This window comes from Ictalurus punctatus, chromosome 6 (genome assembly GCF_001660625.3).
Source record: "Ictalurus punctatus breed USDA103 chromosome 6, Coco_2.0, whole genome shotgun sequence".
NCBI lineage: Eukaryota > Metazoa > Chordata > Actinopteri > Siluriformes > Ictaluridae > Ictalurus > Ictalurus punctatus.
In genome coordinates, this window is record NC_030421.2 from 28373343 (window position 1) to 28394292 (window position 20950).

The window sequence follows — 20950 nt, forward strand, 5'->3', positions numbered from 1 at the left end:
CAGTTTACATTTATAAAGATACTATTCCTATTCCTCTGGTTCTATAAGGCTTATTCTCTAAGCAGGGGTAAAAAAAAAAAAAAAAAAAAAAAAAAAAAAAAAAAAAGTTTGCCTAAATGCAGATTTATGGCTTGATGGTGTGAGCGCCGTGTGGTGGTCAAATTGTGGTCGTATCTCCACATTATCTTTCGCTGTGCTTGACTCGCGCTGGCACTTCCTCCCTACAGCCCCCCACATCATACACACCCCGTCCCGGACCGGAACATCTCCCTGCCCTCCCCAGCTCGCGCCGCTACGTCTCCACCATCCCGTCACACCGGCCCTGGTAAGTACAAGCACGGCTATTCTCACAGTTTGCGCAAACCATGCTGTGATTTGCCATTGAAAGTAGGCTGAACTATTATGTCAATAAACAAGTCATTCGAAAGTAATCAACAGGAAACGGTCAAACTGCACAAATAGCCGGTCTGTTTATTATTACAGTGGCTCTCGACCAGGGGCGTGGCCACATGGGCTTTGACACCCTGTTTACCTCCGACCTCAAATCACATCTCTGATGCATATCACACCATCTCTGATGCATATCACACCAGTGGTCATATCACACCTCTTGGTCGAGATTAGCTGTCCGACGAGCACCATCTGGTGGTCGTATTTTACACGGGTTGTGATTTTGAAGGGTACACAAACGGCACACATTCCAGAAATGACGGGTATTTATGCAATATAGCCAAAAGTATGTGGACACCTGGCCATCACACCTATATGAGTTTGTTGGACATCCCATTCCAATACCATGGGCATTAATTAGGAGCTGGCCACTCCACTCTTCCGTGAAGGCTTTCTACAAGATTTTGAAGTGTGTCTGTGGGAATTTGTTCCCAGTCACTCAAAAGAACATTTGTGAGGTCAGGCACTGATGTTGGATGAGAAGGTCTGGCCCGCAATCAAGGTTCCAATTCATCCCAAAGGTGTTCACTGGGGTTGAGGCCGTGAACAGAAAAGGGCTTTCCCCAAACTGGTGTTGTAATGCTGTAGCACTAACATTACGCTTGACTGGAACTAAGGGACCTAGACGCTCCTGACGCAAATTCCGGATATAGTTTTTAAATGTATAAAACTTTTATCCCTAATGAGCAAGCCAGAGGCAACTGTGGTAAGGAAAAACTCCCTGAAACATGAGGAAGAAACCTTGAGAGGAACCAGACTCAAAAGGGAACCCATCCTCATCTGGGTGACACTGGATAGTGCAATTATAAATAATTTCCCTTCTATAACTCTATACTATATAGTCAAAAAATGCAGTTGTGTAAACAGGAAATTTATAAGCAACTTATGAGTATGAGCATAAGAGTAATTCTGAATTCGTTATATTTTTAGCGTGAAGTATTTTGTGTTCAATGACTGACACTCAAGTGCAAAACTGTTTGTAGCAATTGCAGTCCTAAGGCTATCAAAGGAAGAGCATCCAAAGTCATCTTTATGGTTTCTATGTGGTACCATCCACAGTAATCTCATGGTGATCTTTAGGCTGTCCATATGGGACCATCCTTAGAAGTAGCAAGTGATTTTCTAAACAGAAGTAGGGCATCAGGGTGGATCAGACAGGTGCACATCACAGCTACAGGTTCTGCGGCTCAATCCTGACCTTACTGTTTATCAATCCATCCATCTTCATCTTTTATCCTCTTCAGGGTCACGGGGAAACCTGGAGACTATCCCAGGGAGCATAGGGCACAAGGCAGGGTACACCCTGGACAGGGTGCCAATCCATCACAAAGCACAATCACATACACATTCACACACCCATTCATACACTACGGACACTTTGGACATGCCAATCAGCCTACCATGCATGTCTTTGGACTGGGGGAGGAAACTGGAGTACCCGGAGGAAACCCCCGCAGCACGGGGAAAACACGCAAACTCCGCACACACAGGGCCACAGTGGGAATCGAACCCCCGACCCTGGAGGTCTGAGGCGAACACCGTGCGCCTGCTTACTGTTTATGTGGAGTTTTATTTGTTTTGTTTCTGTTCTTTTTTTTTAAATCTGGTTTCTCAATTTTCCTCCCAACTCCCTGGAACATACCAGTAGGTGAATTGGATGCTTTAAATTGCCCCTAGGTGTGATATTGTGTGTGCATGGTAAGCTCCAGATCCACTGCGACCCTGATCAGGATAAAACGGTGACTAAAGAATGAATAGAAGAAAATGTTCTTTATGAAGCCACTAGATGGTACACAAGGACTTTTTTTCCACATAGGATTGGGCTTTTCAAACAGATTATGTCTAAAGTGTGTGTGTGTGTGTGTGTGTGTGTGTGTGTGTGTGTGTGTGTGTGTGTGTGTGTGTGTGTTTTCATAAGACAACTTATGAATCATTTAATATTTTATGTCCATTTTCCAGGATTGTGATATGTACATTGCAGGGCATTCATCAGTGTAGGGAGTTTGATCTTTATGTGCCTAACGAGTAGCATCAAAAGGACTACATAATGATTCACATGAGTGTGTCATTCCGGCAGGACACATATAATTTCTTCATGACTTTAGAACGGTCTTGCAGTGTTTCCCACAGATATGAAATACAGACCATTCTAATGTCATGAAACATTGTAGTGTCCTGCTGGAATGACTCACTCATATGAATCATTATGTAATCATTGTAGTCCTTGTGACTATATACACACAGACTGAAGTGCAGGTGAGAACGGCAACCCAGGAATTCAAGAGACACTCCTGAAGAGTCCCTAGTGCACAGGCCTCCCTTGTCTAAACAGAGACTGGCCTACTGGGTACTGGATACCATCACCTTGGCCTATAGACCAACTATACACATGAAATCCCACTCTATGAGGAATATCTCCTCATAAGTGTTAAAGGCAGGTCCCTCCAGAAGTCTACACTATTGCTACCTGGGCATCAATGTGCACCTTCTGCAAGTTCCGCAATGTTACTGTCTTCCCAATGGCGTAAGTGTGGCAGTAATCTCTGAACATCTGTCCAGACAGTCTTAAGGTGGGATGGTTTCTTATGACATCAGATATCTATGTGATTCTCACCACCCCTGCTAGTTAGAAGGGGTGAAATAGAATGCTAGTTATATATATGCAACTAAATGGTTATATGAACAGCAGATAGTCGGCAGGGTTACAGTACCCATCAGTGTGAGCCAATGCCGACCCTGCAAGAACCTAGGGAGAAGATGCCAGGGAACGCCAGTCAAATGAGAATGCTATTATTTACAATACATCATCATATAGTCACATTACTGCATTTACACTGTAAGTTACTAGCTACAATCAAAGTCATAGAATAATTACCATCATTCTATTAACAGGGAAGAACAATTCTTACACATTCTTATGTCCAGTCAGTTTATGTTCTGGCTGCTCTGCCCCTCCAGCTCCATCTCTCTAACCTAACTATCCTAATTATTTATCACTAAAATGTATTTAGGATTATTGACATGCAATATTACAGTTAATTATGTTGTATATTTGAATGATTAATGTATTGTGATATTAGAAAAGAGATACAATCTCCGTACATGAACTATATGGCATATTAAATGAAAGCCTTAAGTTTGATGCTGTTTTTTAATAGCATGACAGTGATAAACGATGGCATGTAGGACAGAGGTGTGAGGATAGACAGCAGAGACATCATGTGCCATACAGCTCACCACTTTCATCAGATCTCCATCCAGCTTCTTCTCAATCTTCTCCATCAACATTATTTTCACTAAATAGGTGAGACATGCCGTATGAGACATATCGTGTTATTTCTGATAACCATTTTGTAATTTGTTAATAGGTTCCTATTTTTACTTTAGTACATTGTTTGATTTTTGTGTAGTTCATCTGATTATAGTTACATGGGAGGCTCGGAGGGGTTGGCGGAGGGGTATTTGGGGGCTCAGTACCCCCCCGTGTCAACAAGCTTCCCCCCTTTTGGCCCCCTAAATTTGGAACCAAACAATTGTGGGCGTAACGCGCAGTTTGTCAAGAGGAAATTACTCAAAGCGAGACCGCATGCAGAGACCGCGCACTTCAGAGAGAAGGAGCTTCACATGTTCATCAGAGCTGCACCAATAAAAGATACAGGTAACGAATATTTAATTTCAGCCATGTTCACGTAATGAGAAATAATATTCAACTGTCCAAATGCCAGCTGATGCTTATGTTAGACTTAGCAGCAGAAATTTCAGTCACGCTTATATAACTAAGTCATATTTAACTTTAATAGTGCGGTTCTGCCTACATTCACTGTTTGCCTTTTTAGTGGGTGATATGAAGCAGACGCGACTGTCCAGACGAAATATGGGAAGATTTTTTTAATCATTATGAAGGATTCATCAATCACTCAATGAATGAGATGCTAGAAGTCCAGAATTTAGATGTAAAGGAATAACCTGACCAACAGTGAACAGTAACTCTAATGTTGTGTCAGCTCATGATCTTCTGTCTTCTGTGTTAGTTCATATGTAATTTTGAGATGAATTTCACTACCAAATGAGCTCATACACAAAATAGACCATAATTTAAAGCTCAATAGGATTTGAAGGGAATGACTTACAGTCACAAAACTAACTGTATAGTATTCATGATGGTGTCAGCTATTACGCACACCTTTTAGATGTGTCAACATGTATAATCAATATTTAGAAGCATAATCTAAAACGTAAAATACACTCTAATCAAACAATATTCTAAGTGTGTACTGAGTTAAAAAAAGACCCTGTGTTTTTCTTTAAATCAGCATTTAGACATTTTGAAGAATCCTGTGTTTGTCTGCACAGAAACTGCTTTTGTAAGTGAACAATCTTGAGGCATGATAGCTACCAAGTGTTGAATTAGGACAGGAGAGGAGGACAGGGTCAGTATGGTGAAATTTATGATGAGCAAATCAAGATATACTTGTATCACCTTAATTGCAGAGCTGATTAATAACTGATAATGATGATAACCAACAAATGAGCAGGTTTTCACTGACTGTGCAGGCATTGACCCAGAGGTATTTGTCAGCATGCCAGCCTATAAAACACAGAAACAGATTTTTATTTTTTTTAATCACAGATATTAATCTTTAATTCATTGTTTAAAACATTTCTGATATCCCCATCGATAGCAGGGCAAAAATCACAATCATGTATCTTGTGTAGCATTGCAATGGATACCATTATAGGTCTGTGAATAATCATTCACCATGAGTACATTTACTAATAGAATATATACTGTAATATTGCATTGTTATTCTTTTGATTCTTGTTATTCTGTAGACTAATCCTACAGCACAGATCATACATTTGTAATATGTTCCTATGGGATTAGCTATTAATTTGACCTTCCTTTTAATCATTGTTATTAAAGTGGGGCATCATAAAATGAGTTCAGTGACCTAAAGGCCATTAGTTTAGGTCATTGCTGAATGGGAATACTGTATTTATGTGGTTGTAAGATAGAATGCATTATTACATAATTTAATTAATGTTATGAAACGGGACTGGAGGCGGATGCAGGTGCAGGTCGAAGTCTTTATTAAACACCTAACTCAGAACCAAAGAAAACGCGGTCTTCACCGGACAACGAGAAACTGGAATCGAGGCATGGAAACAAACGATACCAATTTCATCACTTATCCAAGTGCTCAGTAACCGAGGGGTTTAAATAGAAAACATAATCAAACCAAAACATGAACACCTAAAATTTTTTTCTTTTTCTATGTTTACAGTACTACATTATACAAGCTAAACTAATGCTTTTCATAAGAACCTCAGGGCAATGTCCATCTAAAACTCAGTTCTTCACTGACACCACAACCTTGAGGGGTGTGATCTTATCTATAGCTTGACAAGAAATAACCTCTGTCACTCTAATGGTGGGGCAGATAGTCAAGGAGCTTTGTACAAGGTACTGATTGCACAAATCAGTCTTGAGGAGTAATCACTGACAGTGACCACAGTCTTTACAGACACTGCTGAGAACCTCAGAGGAAAAGCAAAACCAGGTGAATATTTATCTATCTTTTCACACATGAATATAATAGATTAGTATAGTATTAGTATAGTATTGCTCCTGGTGTCTTGAATCAACCAATATACCCCTTCGTTTTTAGGGCTTAGTTTGCTAAATAAGTGGGCGATGTTAATACAATAGAGAAGCATAGAAAGTCATTGATAATTTATTTGTTGTCCTCTTGGTAATGTTAATTACCATAGGCAGGTTTTCAAGAATGCTTTAAGTCATACTATTTTGTATGAGGTAATTTTCAATGTAATATATGTAATATTAATACATAAATTTACTGTAAGAGCATGAAACATAGATTAATTATCATGAAACAAAGTGAGTTTGTTGTTTGCTTGCAATATGTATAAATATGTAAACATGTATGATTCTTGGAATATGACAGCAAGTTTACTGCTGTTAAGCCATTTAAATGTTCTATGGTTCAACAAAGAATTGTTTTCTGTATTTATGAGCTTAGTGAACAAAAAAATTAAACAAATATGAATGTCTCCAAGACTAAATAATTTGGAGATTACTGTCAAATTTACAGGTGACTATGGAACATTTTAATTTCTGGTAAAGAAGGTAAAATATATTTGACAAACACAAAGAAAGCTCAGTAATTGTAACATTCAAAATCATCACATCATTTACGTTTCACTTTCATAAAGACTTTTTAAAGACTTTATCACATTTTAACAAAAAGTATTTAAAAAAAAATGCAATACTGACTAATGCCAGGTAGAACTCAGTGATAACAAATCCATTTTTATGGAATGCTGACCTCTAATGGCAAAACTTAGGATTGTACTGCATACATTTAAGACCTACACACTGTAATCTCTAAAATCTTTTCTAATAAAAAAATATATATATATATATATATATATATATATATATATATATATATATATATATATATATATATATATATATATATTCCGTTAGTAATTATACAGTCCAAACTTCGATTGACATACTTTTGTTACAGCTTTCAACTTGGGGTTGTGTGTAATGTATATTTTGTGTTTGGTGTTTCGTGTTAATGTCTCTGTCCAGCACTTTTGACACAAGAACATTTTTACATATTTAGCACGGATACACAAAAACAGACTTAACTGTATATATGATGCTGGTCCTTTCAGTAGGGATACTGATCAGACTAAATCACTGAACTAATGAAGAAAACTAATCTGAGCATCGATCATGAGCATATAGAAACATGTCATGATAAAGGTAAGGCTTACATTTCCAAAACTATATTTCTCTTTCAGTATTAGTATATAATAGTAATATAATATTAATGCATGTAATATCTTTTTCTTGATATACGGCAGCCACAGAAAGTAGGTGAGTATGAAGCTTTTACTATACATGATGTCAGTATGTACACTCTTAGAAAAAGTTTCTTTAAGAGTTCATTGGATAATTAAAGTTTTTCAGCTATTAGGAATCCTTTTTAATATGAAGAGATTTGTTGTATCGTTCTACATAGGACCATTAAGTGTTCCCCCAGAGTCAACCAAAGAACACTTAAGGATTCAGATGTTTGAGAGTGTACAGTGCCCTCCACTAATATTGACACCCTTGGTAAATATGAGCAAAGAAGACTGAAAAATTGTCTTTATTGTTTAACCTTTTGATATTTTGTTCAAAAAATTCACAAAATGCTTTGCTCTCATGGATATAAAACAATTGCAAACAACACAAGTTTATAAAAAAAAAACTTTGTTAAATATAGGTGTGCACAATTATTGGTACCCCTATGAATTCATATGAGAAAAATATATTTTAAGTATATTCCCATTGATATTTTAAACAATTTTGACTAGTGACTAGGTGACTAGAAACAGGAAATTGTTCAACCATGACTTCCTGATTCACAGGGGTATAAATATGAGGTAACACATAGGCCAAATTCCCTTAATCATTCATAACAATTGGTAAGACCAAGGAATATAGCTGTGACGTGCGGCAAAAGGTTGTTGAGCTTCACAAAATGGGAAGTGGCTATAAAAATAGGAAAAGCATTAAAAATGCCCATTTCCACCATCAGGGCAATAATTAAGAAATTCCAGTCAACTGTTATGAATCAACCTGGAATTGGATGTGTGTCTATATCGTCTCAACGCACTGTGAAGAGGATGGTTCGAGTGGCCAAAAAAAATCACAATTGCAGAGGTGGTTTTGGAGCACACAGAGAGTATGAATATGGAAAAGTACATCATACCCATGGTTAAACATGGTGGTGTCTCTTTAATCTATGGGAATGTTTTTCTGCCAGAGGACCTGGACAGTTTGTTAGGATACTTAATGGACTCTATCAAACACCAACAGATATTTGACTGCCTCTGTCAGAAAGCTTTAAAATGGGCTTAAAATTGGCAAAACATTAACACAAAAATTGTTTACTTACCACAAAATCAAGGTCCCGCCATGGCCATCCCAGTCCCATGACTTGAAACTCATAGAAAAGCTGTGAGGTGAACTGAAGAGGAGAGTCCACCAGTATGGACCTCGAAATTTGAAGGATCTGGGGAGATTCTGTATGGAGGAATGGTCTCAGATCCCTTGCCATGTATTCTAGAACCACATCAGGTGTTATAGGAGAAGACTCCAAGCTGTTATTTTGGCAAAGGTAGATAGAACAAACTATTGACTAAAAGGGTGCCAATAATTGTTGCACACCTATATTTACAAAGATATTTTTTTGATAAACTTGTGTTTTGTTTGCAGTTGTTTGACATCCAAGAGAGCGGAGTATTTTTGTGAATTTTTGTGAACAAAAGATCAAAAGGTTAAACAATAAAGAAAATTTTTCACAGCCTTCTTTGCTCATATTTACCAAGGGTGCCAATATTAGTGGAGGGCACTGTATATCTGACCAATGCAAGCAAAAATATTAATAGTTGTAATCTTCAATTTTCAAGAACTGGTGGTGACAAAAGAGGAGAGAAGGGCCTTGGTGTTGGCTTTTTCCAACTGTTTCGCTTTGCTACATGGCTAGATATTGTGATGATGGTAGTTGGAGGGTTGTGTGCACTTGTCCATGGTGCTGCCTCTCCTCTCATGCTGCTAGTCTACAGCAAGATGACTAACACCTTTGTAGCCTATGAGCTGGAGAGTCAGGAACTAGCTGATCCCAACAAAGTCTGCATCAATAACACTGTCACCTGGACTAATGGGACCCTAGTGGAGCAGGGAGATAATACCACTGTGCATTGTGGGTAAGTGGTGTATAGTGGGCTGCAGTTCTGTTTGAATCAAGCAAGCAAGTTGATGAATGACAAATTAATCAGATTATAAATAAACTGCTGTTTCTTTCTTTTATACAGTGTAGATATTGAGGCACAGATGACCATGTTTGCTTATTATTATGTTGGCATTGGAGTGGGTGTTCTAATTCTTAGTTATTTTCAGGTATAAAGGAAGCATTTATTATTATTATTATTATTATTATTATTATTATTATTATTATTATTATTATTATTATTGTTGTTGTTGTTGTTGTTGTTATTGTTGTTTGATAAATACCTTCAAGTATGGTACCTTTAAATCAACAGTATGCATCTTCTCCCTATTTCAGATTGCTCTGTGGGTCTCTGCAGCTGCAAAGCAAACACAGAGAATCCGAAAAATATACTTCAAGAATATCATGAGCATGGAAATTGGATGGTTTGACTGCAATTCTGTTGGAGAGATGAACACAAGAATATCTGAGTAATATAGATATTAAATTTTGTAAATGAAACATTTTAATCCAGTGAATGAACCAAAATATATGAATGGATAACAACTGAAATTTGCATTGCAAATTGTGTTGATTGGTTTCAAGACTGATTTAATGTCTGAAGGTTTTCAGTCATCCAACATAGGAGGAATTTCTCATAGTAGTCTTCGTGATTAGACATCTGAGAGGCTTTAGGGGGCAGGACCACAAAATTCAATAGATATAAGATCACCATTCCAGACAGTGAAGGGGAAAACTTTTGATGACATTGGTTTTTGGGAACTTTTGGAAAAACTTTTCCCCCATCCATTTTTCTCATTTTACTCCACAAGACAGAAGACATTCACAGCACTCACCAAAGACTCAAGTATTAAGTTCTTGCCTGCAGACAAGGGGGCATGGAGAGTTGGGCTAAACACATTGCACCCCTTGCTTGTATGCATGTCCTATTGTCTTCTTACATGACACAATATAGATTGTTTAACATGCAGAAAGTTTACAGGAATCCAACAAACACATATCAGTATCTGCTATTTGACTCCCACTATCCATATTAACAAGTTATTGGAGGACTTCAAAACCAGGCTAAAATGTGTTGACCAATTCTGTGTCCAGAGACCAGAGGTGCAAACATCTGATAAGAGTGTCAAAAGCTTATGGTTACATGAATTTAGATTTTGTAAACCCTGCAACAACATGTGCGTTGGAGAAACTGCACATAACATAAAAGAAGGCAAATACTTCAGGTCAGTTGCCCAACTTCACATAAATGTTAAGGGACACTATCTTAAGGACAAGCAGGTTAGCATTCTGGACAGAGGGGGGGGAAATGTAACAGCCATCTATGAACCGTGTACCTACCAACCTAATGGTTTTTGCCCAATTGAATCATGTTTTTTCATGATGTCCAATGTTTACACAGCACAGATTTCCCAGCATTCAACAGAACTGATGAGGCCTTATATAGGAGAGATGTCATGCCTTTATGAACTAAAGGCCTAGCCAGTCACCAAAACATTTTAATCACTTAACATGTAGATCCTAAAATATGTGCCTGTTGTCACCATATGTATAATGATTATCTCTGTGTATTTTGTTTCAGTGATATTAACAAAATCAACAATGCTATAGCAGATCAAGTGGCCATCTTTATTGAGAGGATTTCTACATTTATCTTTGGTTTTCTGGTGGGCTTTGTTGGAGGATGGAAGTTGACACTGGTGGTGATTGCAGTAAGCCCTCTGATTGGATTGGCAGCAGGACTCATGGCTGTAGTCAGTTATTATTCATTAAACACAGTCTACACACAGGATAATTTTGATTAGGTATTTCTTATCATTGTAACATTCATAAACTGTGATTGCAGGCAGTTGCAAGGCTGACAGGTCGTGAGTTGCAGGCCTATGCTAAAGCAGGATCTATAGCTGATGAAGTCCTCTCTGCCATCAGAACGGTTACAGCATTTGGAGGAGAGGACAAGGAGACTGAAAGGTGTGGTATCTCACTGTTTCAAATGACAAATTTCAAATGTTCAAATTTCAAATGATTAGCCTGTGCTAGTCTACGATCATCCCTAACTAATAAACCATTCATTGAGGCATATCAATAAGTATATCACAATGGTATGAGTAGTTTGTTTTATCTTCAGATATGACAAGAATCTCGAGGAGGCGCAGACATGGGGGGTGAAGAAAGGAACTATCATTGGTGTATTCCAGGGTTATCTGTGGTGCATCATCTTCCTTTGTTATGCTCTTGCCTTCTGGTATGGATCCAAACTTGTCATTGATACCAAAGAGCTCACACCTGGAACCCTCATCCAGGTATGAGCAATTCACAAAAATGTATTATGATGCCAAATCATAACTCGGAGAGAACATGCAAAATACCAGACAAACAGTAACCTGAATTCAGGATCAAACCGGGAACCATAGAGCTGTTGGCTGACACTGTACCACTGTGCCACTTTCATTAACTGCAATACTTTTTATGTAAAAACTTGGTAAATGGTGTGCATATATTGTATTATCAGGTGTTCTTTGGTGTGCTTATGGGAGCCATGAATCTGGGTCAAGCCTCTCCATGTCTAGAGGCCTTCGCTTCTGGTCGTGCTGCAGCCAAGAGCATCTTTGAAACCATTGACAGGGTAAAACACACAGTGACGCAATCGGCTAACTCATATTGACAAAAGGAACAAGTTACAATTTTATGGCTATATTGGATGATGACACTGCCAATCTTTCTGCTCACACAGGTCCCAAAAATAGATTGTTTCTCCGAAGAAGGGCACAAGTTAGAGAGTGTGAAAGGTGACATTGAATTCCACCATATTCATTTCAACTATCCCTCCAGACCTGAAGTAAAGGTTAGACATCTCAATTTTTGCCTTTTTTAACATTGCTTTCTCAGCTATTTAAAATGATCAGCTGATACATAAACTACAGTCTTTATATTACATTGCATTTTAATTGTTGTAGATTTTAGATGATTTACACTTACTGGTTAAAGCTGGGGAGACTACAGCATTTGTTGGACCTAGTGGATCTGGAAAAAGTACAGCCGTCCAACTTATTCAAAGATTTTATGACCCTCAACGAGGAATGGTAATTCACACCTGTTTAATGGATACTTTTATATGAGTGATTATTTCCATACGTATGTAACCAAGCTATGTGTTTGTGAGCTGAGCTGTCATCACACTTAGGTCACCCTAGATGGACATGACCTTAGGAGTCTGAATATCCAGTGGCTGCGTTCACTGATAGGCATTGTAGAACAGGAACCGGTTCTCTTTGCCACAACCATTGCAGAGAACATCCGCTATGGCCGACCAGGGGTCAGCAGAGAAGAGGTTATACAGGCTTCTAAAGAGGCCAATGCTTATAACTTTATCATGGACCTGCCACAGGTACATGACCAATCACACATGACAACATCCAAATTAGTAGTATAGCAGTTTATGTGCAAAGGAACAAATAGATAGTGAGATAATGGCTAGATAAGACTGTTCAATGGACATTTCTCTGATACTTTTATCTTACATTATTAAGCTAAAACAAAAATGGCAGTCTTTGATTTTTTTGTAAACTTATTGCAAACTGTCACAGTTTTCAATGTGTAGATTGAAACTACAATTAAAACTTCTTTAGTACAGTAATAAATTATTTGTTATAAAATAGATTTAATTCTGATTTGTAAGGAAATAGGGTAGATGGCACTTTTTCATGACATGCCGATTTCATGACAGAATTTTGATACACTGGTTGGAGAGGGTGGCGGTCAGATGAGTGGTGGGCAGAAGCAGAGGATTGCAATCGCTCGAGCACTGGTCAGAAACCCCAAAATCCTTCTGCTGGACATGGCCACCTCAGCCCTGGACAATGAGAGTGAAGCTGTAGTGCAGGAGGCACTGGACAAGGTGACAACACATTTTCACTGGTATCTATGGTTTAGTCAGTTCATTTGTTGCAAAGGAATATTGAATTGATATTGATACATTTTTTTGTCAGGCCCGCATAGGCAGAACCACCATCACTATTGCTCATCGTCTGTCTACAATCCGTAATGCTGATGTGATTGTGGGTTTTGAACATGGCCGTGCTGTGGAGAGGGGCACACACAAACAATTAATGAGCAGACAGGGAGTCTATTTTACTCTTGTTACACTCCAGGAGCAAAGAAGCATGAATCCCCAAACAGACAAAAGTGAGTAGATCATATACGTGATTCCTGGAATGTGATGTATTGCTTTTGTTGTCGATGGCATAAGTCCTGTTGGTTCTCTTGATCATCCATTTAGCATCTGAAGCCAGCAATCTTGAGGATGATAGAATTGAGCAGATAACAAGTTTCAGTAGAGGAAGCTATGGGTCAAGTTTAAGGTACAAAACAATCAAACATAATCTTTTCTCAGAATTTTAGATGGCAAAAATATTTGTTCAATGTAGTAGATTGTATTTAATTCTGAAAATAATCCAAATGTCTGCAGGCGATCCTTGCGAATCAGGTCACAGTCCCAAATGTCAAACCACTTCATTGATGCTATATCTGGAGAAATTAAGTTTGATTCTGAGAGCCTTGAAATTAAGGCACTGAGAGAAGCAAAGGTGTATATAATGAAAACTATAAAGAAATAAATTTGTCAAGAACTCTGCATTTTGACATGATCAATACATTATTATTATTATTATTATTATTATTATTATTATTATTATTATTATAGAAAATTGATGACGTAGAAGAGCTGACTGAATCAGCACCAGTGGCTCGAATTCTGAAGTACAACCAGCCTGAATGGCTGTACTTGTTGACCGGCTCTTTAGCAGCAGGTATAAATGGATCCTTCAATCCTATATACGCCCTCTTATTCAGCCAGATTATAGGGGTAAGAGACCATTTAAATGCTTGGAAAGAACATTTTGAGTTTGTTGTAAACTTTTCATTCATGTTAATGAAGTAAATGGTAATACCACTAATATTTATGCAGACATTTGCTATCAGAGACCTGGATGAACAAAGAGAGCAAATTGATGGAATCTGTGTTCTCTTTGTCTCTGTGGGAGTTATGAGTTTCTTCTCACAGTTCCTGCAAGTATGGTTCTTCTGTCTTTATTATTTATGTACATATTATTAATTATGTACACATTTATTGAGTCGTCTGCTTTAAAAAATATCCAGTATATGTCAAATGTATAAAAATAAAAATAAATATATAAGATATTATGTCTGGTCATTTGAGAATCATATAATATTTGTTTTACAGTATTATATCATAAATTAAATCTACTTTTCTAATGGAAAGTGTGTGTATATTTTGCAGGGGTTTGCCTTTGCTAAGTCTGGTGAGCTACTGACTCGGAGGCTAAGGAAGATTGGTTTCCAGGCAATGCTCAGACAGGAAATCGGATGGTTTGATGATCCGAACAACAGCCCTGGAGCTCTTACCACTAGACTCGCTACTGATGCATCCATGGTGCAAGGGGTTAGTATGCCTTCAAAATATCTAGCAATTGATTTAGTTGTGTAAAGCCTGGGTTAGGTTAGCTAGACCTGCTTTGTGCATAATGCAATAACATTTTTTGCAGTGCAACAGAGTCCCACTGGTAACATCCCTTTTTAATAGTAGTGAAGTAATGTGTGGTCACAAATTATGATTTCCAAGACTTATTAATCATTCTCATGCCTTACTAAGTTATGGCCACACATACGGATCCTATTCCCACATATTAATGAGTTGGGGCCATAAATGATTTTTTTTTAAAGAAGGGATGTCACCAGATTGGGGCATTCAATGTACTGTAGGTTACACATAATACAAAAAAAATGAATGAATTACAATATGGAGTTTGTTTATGCACCTATGGTACATCCAGACAGTAAGGCATTACAATAATCTAACCTAGAGGTGATGAAAGCATGAACAAATTTTTCTGCATTGTGTTGTGACATTATATTTCTTATATTAACCATATTTCTGAGGTGAAAGAAGGCTATCCTTGTAATGTTTTCTACATGAGTGTCAAATGAAAGACTGGGGTCAATAATCACAACAAGGTCTTTTACTGCTGCACATTATGCAACAGAAAGGCCATCCATAGTTACTATGTAATCAGAAAGCTTAGTTCTAAGTACATGTTGTCCTAGTACAAATACTGTATGTCTGTCTTGTCAGAATTAAGTAAAAAGAAGTTAATAAGTATCCGGTGTCAAATGTCCTTTACACATTCCTCAACTTTATAAGCTGGAATCTGTCACCTGGCTTTGCTGAAACATACAACTGTGTATCATCAACATAAAAGTAGAAGCTAATTCCATGTTTACAAATAATTTTACCCAGAGGCAGCATGGGGTATTTACTTCAGTTTGCATAAAGAAGTCACCAGTTACATCTACGAACTGATAGTGATTAGTCAAATGAGACCTGAGCCAGGAGAGGGCTGTTTCCTTTAAGCCAGCAACGTTTTCCAGGCGTAATATTTTCTACATGAGCGTCAAATGAAAGACTGGGGTCAATAATCACACCAAGGTCTTTTACTGCTGAACATTATGTTACAGAAAGGCCATCCAGAGTTACAATGTAATCAGAAAGCTTACTTGTAGCTGCATGTGGTCCTAGTAGAAGTACTGTACTCCTGTCTTGTCAGAATTAAGTAAAAGGAAGTTAATATGTATCCGGTGTCTAATGTCTTTTACACATTCCTCAACTTTGTTGTGGCCATGAATTATTTTTTATTAAGAAGGGATGTCACCAGTATGGGGCATACAATGTACTGTAGGTTACACGGAATACAAAAAAATAATGTAAATAATTACAATATCCTATCTGTTTCAGGCTACTGGCTCTCAGATCGGCATGATTGTGAACTCTCTGACAAACATTGGAGCCTCTTTAGTCATTGCATACTATTTTAGCTGGAAGCTAAGTTTGGTAGTGACATGCTTCCTCCCTCTTATTGGCCTCTCTGGAGTCATCCAAGTTAAAATGCTGACTGGCTTTGCTAATGAGGACAAGAAAGCAATGGAGGTGGCAGGACAGGTAAAGTAGCAATAATGTGTAGTACTGTCCTTAAGCATTTAGCCTTAACAAGAGGGTGCAGAGCTTCATCAGGTTCACCCATTACTGTTAAAAATCTAAAATACAAAATAGTTTTGATTTGTTTCACAGTTTTCTTGGTCACTGCACAAACCCATATGTCTTTTTTCATAGTATAAATGTCTTTATTAAATTCCCCACACTGGGGAATAAAGTTTTATCTTATGTTATCTTATCTTATCTTAGCTTTATTTCTATTCTAGAATAGTAAAATAAATAAATAAATAAATAAAAATTAAGAAAATGATTCAGGCATGTTACAATTCTTTGACTAACAGTATATAGTAACTGTGGGTCTATCTGATACCACAGGTGTCCAGTGAAGCTATGGCCAACATCAGGACAGTTGCAGGCCTATCTAAAGAGAAACAGTTTGTGGCTTTGTATGAGCAGCAGCTGGATGCACCCTACAAAGCAGCCAAGAAGAAGGCTAACATCTATGCCATCTGCTTTGCTTTTGCCCAATGTATTATCTTCATGGCATATGCAGCCTCATTTAGATATGGTGGCTATTTGGTTAATTTTGAAGGCCTGCACTATGTGGTCGTTTTCAGGTGAGTTCTAATAAATATTAATGATGTACACTATAGCTTTTTTATAGTGCTACTGTTATTGTAACTTAAGTAGCTGGTATAGGTTAAATGCACTTAATATTGTAATTAAAATAATCAAAGCCATAAAATATGTATGATCAATGATGTGTTTTATCTCCTAGAGTAATCACTGCCCTTATAACCAGTGGCACAGCTCTTGGAAGAGCTTCATCTTTCACGCCAGACTATGCCAAAGCCAAAATTGCTGCTGCCCAGTTCTTCAAATTACTTGACAGAGTCCCTAAAATCAGCAGTAGTCAGGAGGGAAGAAGATGGGTAAGAAATTAAGAGATGCTATATATTTCTATATAGATACAGTATATCTTCTTTATATACTTTGTGTGTTTCTAGGTTAATAACAAATTGAGATTTTTTTTTCCAATTTATATATCCAAATATAAAATACTGTATTTGCCTTTGGATCTACAGCACATGAATGCCTATACTAGAGGCATAGCATTAATGTTGGTCCCTCCATTGCTGATATAATAACCTCCACTCTTCTGGGAAGGCTTTCCAAATTTTAGAGTGTGGCTGTGGGGATTTGTCCATTCAGCCGCTAAAACATTATTGAGTTCAGGCACTGATGTCCAGAAAGGAGGCCTAGAGTGCAGTCTGCATTACAATTCATCTCAAAGGTCCGGGCTCTGTACAGGCTACTTGAATGCTTCAGAATGAGTCAAAAGTGGAACTGTTTGGAAGACAGGAGTTATATCTGACGTAAGCCAAACACAGAATTCCACAAAAAGACCGTCATACCTACAGTCAAGCATGGTGGTGGAAGTGTGATGGTGTGGGGATGCTTTGCTGATTCAGGGCCTGGGCAGCTTGCAATAATTGAGGGAAACATGTATACTGCTCTCTACCAGAAAATCCTAAAGGAGAATGTCCGGTCTTCAGTATTATGCAGCAAGACAATGGTCCAAAGTGTAGGAGTAAATCCACTTCTGAATGGCTCAAAAAAAGCTAAATGAAAGTTTTGCAGTGGCCTGGTTAAAGTCCTGACTTGAACCAATTGAGATGTTGTGGCAGGACTTTAAACGGGCAGTTCATGCTCGAAAACCCTCCAGTGTGGCTGAACTAAAGCAGTTCTGCAAAGAAAAGTGTGCCAAAATTCCACCACAGTGCTGTGAAAGACTGGGGGGGGTCAGCATCCAAACATCCCAGTTCATCACAACATTCTATGCCTGTGATCCCTCTAAATCTGCTCCTTTACCTAAGAAAAAATCTGTTTACAAAAAGCTTGACTAAACAAATATGTTTTCAGTGATACTGAGACACTAAGACTGTGTCTGGGTCCTGAACAGTAGTTGGAAGGCTGTTCCATAACTGTGGGGCTTTGTAAGAGAAAGCTCTTCCGTCTGCTGTAGCCTTCACTATTCAAGATACCAACAAATACCCTGCACCTTTTGATCGATGTAGGCATGGCGGATCATAAAAGACAAAGTTCGCTTAGGTACTGTGATGTGAGACTGTTTAGTGCATTATAGGTCAATAGTAGTATTTTATAATCAGTGGAAAATTTTAGTGGGAGCCAATGCAGTGTGGATAAGATGGGGGCCAGGAGAGGCTGTTTCCTTAAAGCCAGCAACGTTTTCTAATCTACCAAGGAGAATAGTATGATCAGTGGTATCAAAAGCTGCACTAAGGTGAAGCAACACAAGCGAAGAGACAACCCTGATCAGAGGCCAGTAGTAAGTAATTTACCACTTTAACCAGTGCTGTCTTTGTGCTATGATGAGGCCTAAATCCTGACTGATACATTTCATGAATATTATTCCTATGTAGGTACAAGCATAGCTGCCATGTTACAGTCTTGTCTAAGATCTTAGAGATAAAGGGGAGATTTGATATTGGCCTATAGCTGGATAATTGACAGGGGTCAAGGTCAGGTTGTTTAATCAGGGGTTTGATAAATGCTAGTTTAAATAATTTAGGTACATCGGCAGTGCTAAGAGAAGAGTTGATTATTTTTAGAAGGGGTTTGATTACTTCTGGAATAATCTGTTTGATTAATTAAATCTCTCGAAGGGGAGTAAAACATCTCATCGTTGATCGGATACTGCTATATTATTATGTCTGAATTATTTGTCTAATATTTTCAATTTTGCCAATGAAAAAATTCATGACAGCATCGCTGCTATTTAATAATTATGTGCATGTTTCTCCTGTGGTTTTATTCCTAGCTAATTTTGCTACGGTATTAAATAGTAATCTAGCATTATTTTTGTTATCTTCAATAAGGGTGGAGAGTAAGACTGATCTAGCAGTACTAAGAGATTTTCTATAGTTCAGGAGGCTCTCCTTCCATGCTGTTTGAAATATTAAATATATATCCACATTTATTCTGTAGCATGCATTTTTACACAAATTCCATAATTCCAAGGTATCTAAATATTTGTGCGCTGCCATTGAAATTGTAGTCAAGCCAAGCAGAACTTTGTCATCACAGCCATATATACAGTAGTGTGCAGTACATAATATTTCTCCTGGATTCAAGGTGCAAGATGCATATATGACATACACAGTACTGATAGGACATAAATAAAATGCATTTGGAATAGGAAGCATGCAGGGTGGGTATGGGAAACAGTTGTGTTCATAAAAGACAGGCAGCAGAGCATAAATAGAGCAATCACAAAAAGAGCATTTAACATGACAATAGGACATTAGAGTAAATACAAGGTCCAAAGCTATATAGTAACAGCATGTCGGCAAATGTTGGCAATGGACATTTTTACTGGAAGGCAGAAATCAATAGACTAAATTAAGAATAAATGCAATGTAAGCTTAAATATATTTTTTGATTAAATGATGCCACTATTTTTGTTCTTCTACCATAATGACATTGCATCAGTTATGGTGCACAATTTGTTCTGTTTATATGGATTTTTATGCCTTGCTTTCTATTTTTATCAGTTATTTCATCTTTTGTTCCCAGTCACATCAAGCCATTTTGTAATATATAAATCAATGTCCTCTCCTTGTCTGTTGCAGAATAACTTTAAGGGTAGGATTGAGTTCAAAAACTGTAGGTTTACCTATCCAAGCCGGCCTAACATCCAGGTGCTGAGGGGACTGGAGGTGGAAGTGAGCCCCGGCCAGACTCTTGCATTTGTGGGCAGTAGCGGTTGTGGCAAGAGCACAAGCGTTCAACTACTGGAAAGATTTTATGACCCAGACCAGGGCCAAGTGGTGAGAATCCACAGTCTTACTGCTCAGCAAGACCTACATACACCTAGTTCTACTTTTGTATAGAATATTCATTTTTGGCAGTCCAGGACTTGGCTTGAAATATTTCAGCATTTTTTAGAGGTTGTTGAGGTAGTCAAAACAATATCTGAATAGTTAATTGACAATTATGCATATTTCCTTACTCTGACAGCTGATAGACGGACACCCATCCCATGAAATTAATGTACCATTCCTGAGGTCTCAGATTGGAATTGTATCTCAGGAGCCTGTGCTTTTTGACTGCACAATAGCAGAAAACATCCAGTATGGAGCTAACTCACAGTCCGTCACCATGGAGGAGGTCATAGAGGCTTCGAAGAAGGCTTATCTGCATGATTTTGTGATGAGTCTACCTGATGTGAGTACAATAAAAATCATCTTCTAATTACATTCATAAAAGCACATGGTAATTTAAACATCTATTAATAATTAAACAACAACAAAGGCTCTGCTACAAATGCAGTGACTTAAACAGTGAGGAGAAACTGGTGGAAATTTTGAAACCTGAATAACAGACTGAAGTTTTAATGGCTCTGTGTTGAACAGTAGATTAAGTAATGACATTGTACTGAACAAAATGATACCCTCTTGTCTTTGCTGTGGTTGGTTCACAGAGATATGAGACTCAGGTTGGAGCACATGGTTCTCAGCTGTCTAGAGGGCAGAAGCAGCGTATTGCGATTGCTCGCGCCATTATCAGAAACCCAAAAATCCTTCTGCTGGATGAGGCTACCTCTGCCCTAGACACAGAAAGTGAGAAGGTATCAAGAGCATATCCAAATTAATTG

The 20950-nt window shown here is 37.9% G+C and overlaps 1 protein-coding gene across 1 annotated transcript in view; it reads left to right on the forward strand.

Moving 5' to 3' along the window:
- The first annotated feature begins 243 nt into the window (after positions 1 to 243).
- Positions 244 to 20950, forward strand: part of abcb11a (ATP-binding cassette, sub-family B (MDR/TAP), member 11a) — a 49183-nt gene continuing 28476 nt past the window's right edge. The window contains exons 1-29 of the mRNA XM_017470771.3: positions 244 to 325; positions 3609 to 3754; positions 3861 to 4108; positions 4287 to 6011; positions 7159 to 7249; positions 7351 to 7363; positions 8944 to 9240; positions 9349 to 9433; positions 9600 to 9733; positions 10846 to 11017; positions 11110 to 11234; positions 11392 to 11566; positions 11776 to 11889; positions 11998 to 12108; positions 12221 to 12346; positions 12448 to 12651; positions 12991 to 13161; positions 13253 to 13448; positions 13543 to 13624; positions 13732 to 13849; positions 13966 to 14127; positions 14230 to 14334; positions 14563 to 14724; positions 16075 to 16278; positions 16648 to 16889; positions 17051 to 17204; positions 19926 to 20123; positions 20314 to 20520; positions 20777 to 20923. Coding sequence (XP_017326260.1) covers positions 7192 to 7249; positions 7351 to 7363; positions 8944 to 9240; positions 9349 to 9433; positions 9600 to 9733; positions 10846 to 11017; positions 11110 to 11234; positions 11392 to 11566; positions 11776 to 11889; positions 11998 to 12108; positions 12221 to 12346; positions 12448 to 12651; positions 12991 to 13161; positions 13253 to 13448; positions 13543 to 13624; positions 13732 to 13849; positions 13966 to 14127; positions 14230 to 14334; positions 14563 to 14724; positions 16075 to 16278; positions 16648 to 16889; positions 17051 to 17204; positions 19926 to 20123; positions 20314 to 20520; positions 20777 to 20923 — 3762 coding nt within the window. The 5' untranslated portion in view covers positions 244 to 325; positions 3609 to 3754; positions 3861 to 4108; positions 4287 to 6011; positions 7159 to 7191. The remainder of the gene's footprint in view (positions 326 to 3608; positions 3755 to 3860; positions 4109 to 4286; positions 6012 to 7158; positions 7250 to 7350; positions 7364 to 8943; positions 9241 to 9348; positions 9434 to 9599; positions 9734 to 10845; positions 11018 to 11109; positions 11235 to 11391; positions 11567 to 11775; positions 11890 to 11997; positions 12109 to 12220; positions 12347 to 12447; positions 12652 to 12990; positions 13162 to 13252; positions 13449 to 13542; positions 13625 to 13731; positions 13850 to 13965; positions 14128 to 14229; positions 14335 to 14562; positions 14725 to 16074; positions 16279 to 16647; positions 16890 to 17050; positions 17205 to 19925; positions 20124 to 20313; positions 20521 to 20776; positions 20924 to 20950) is intronic.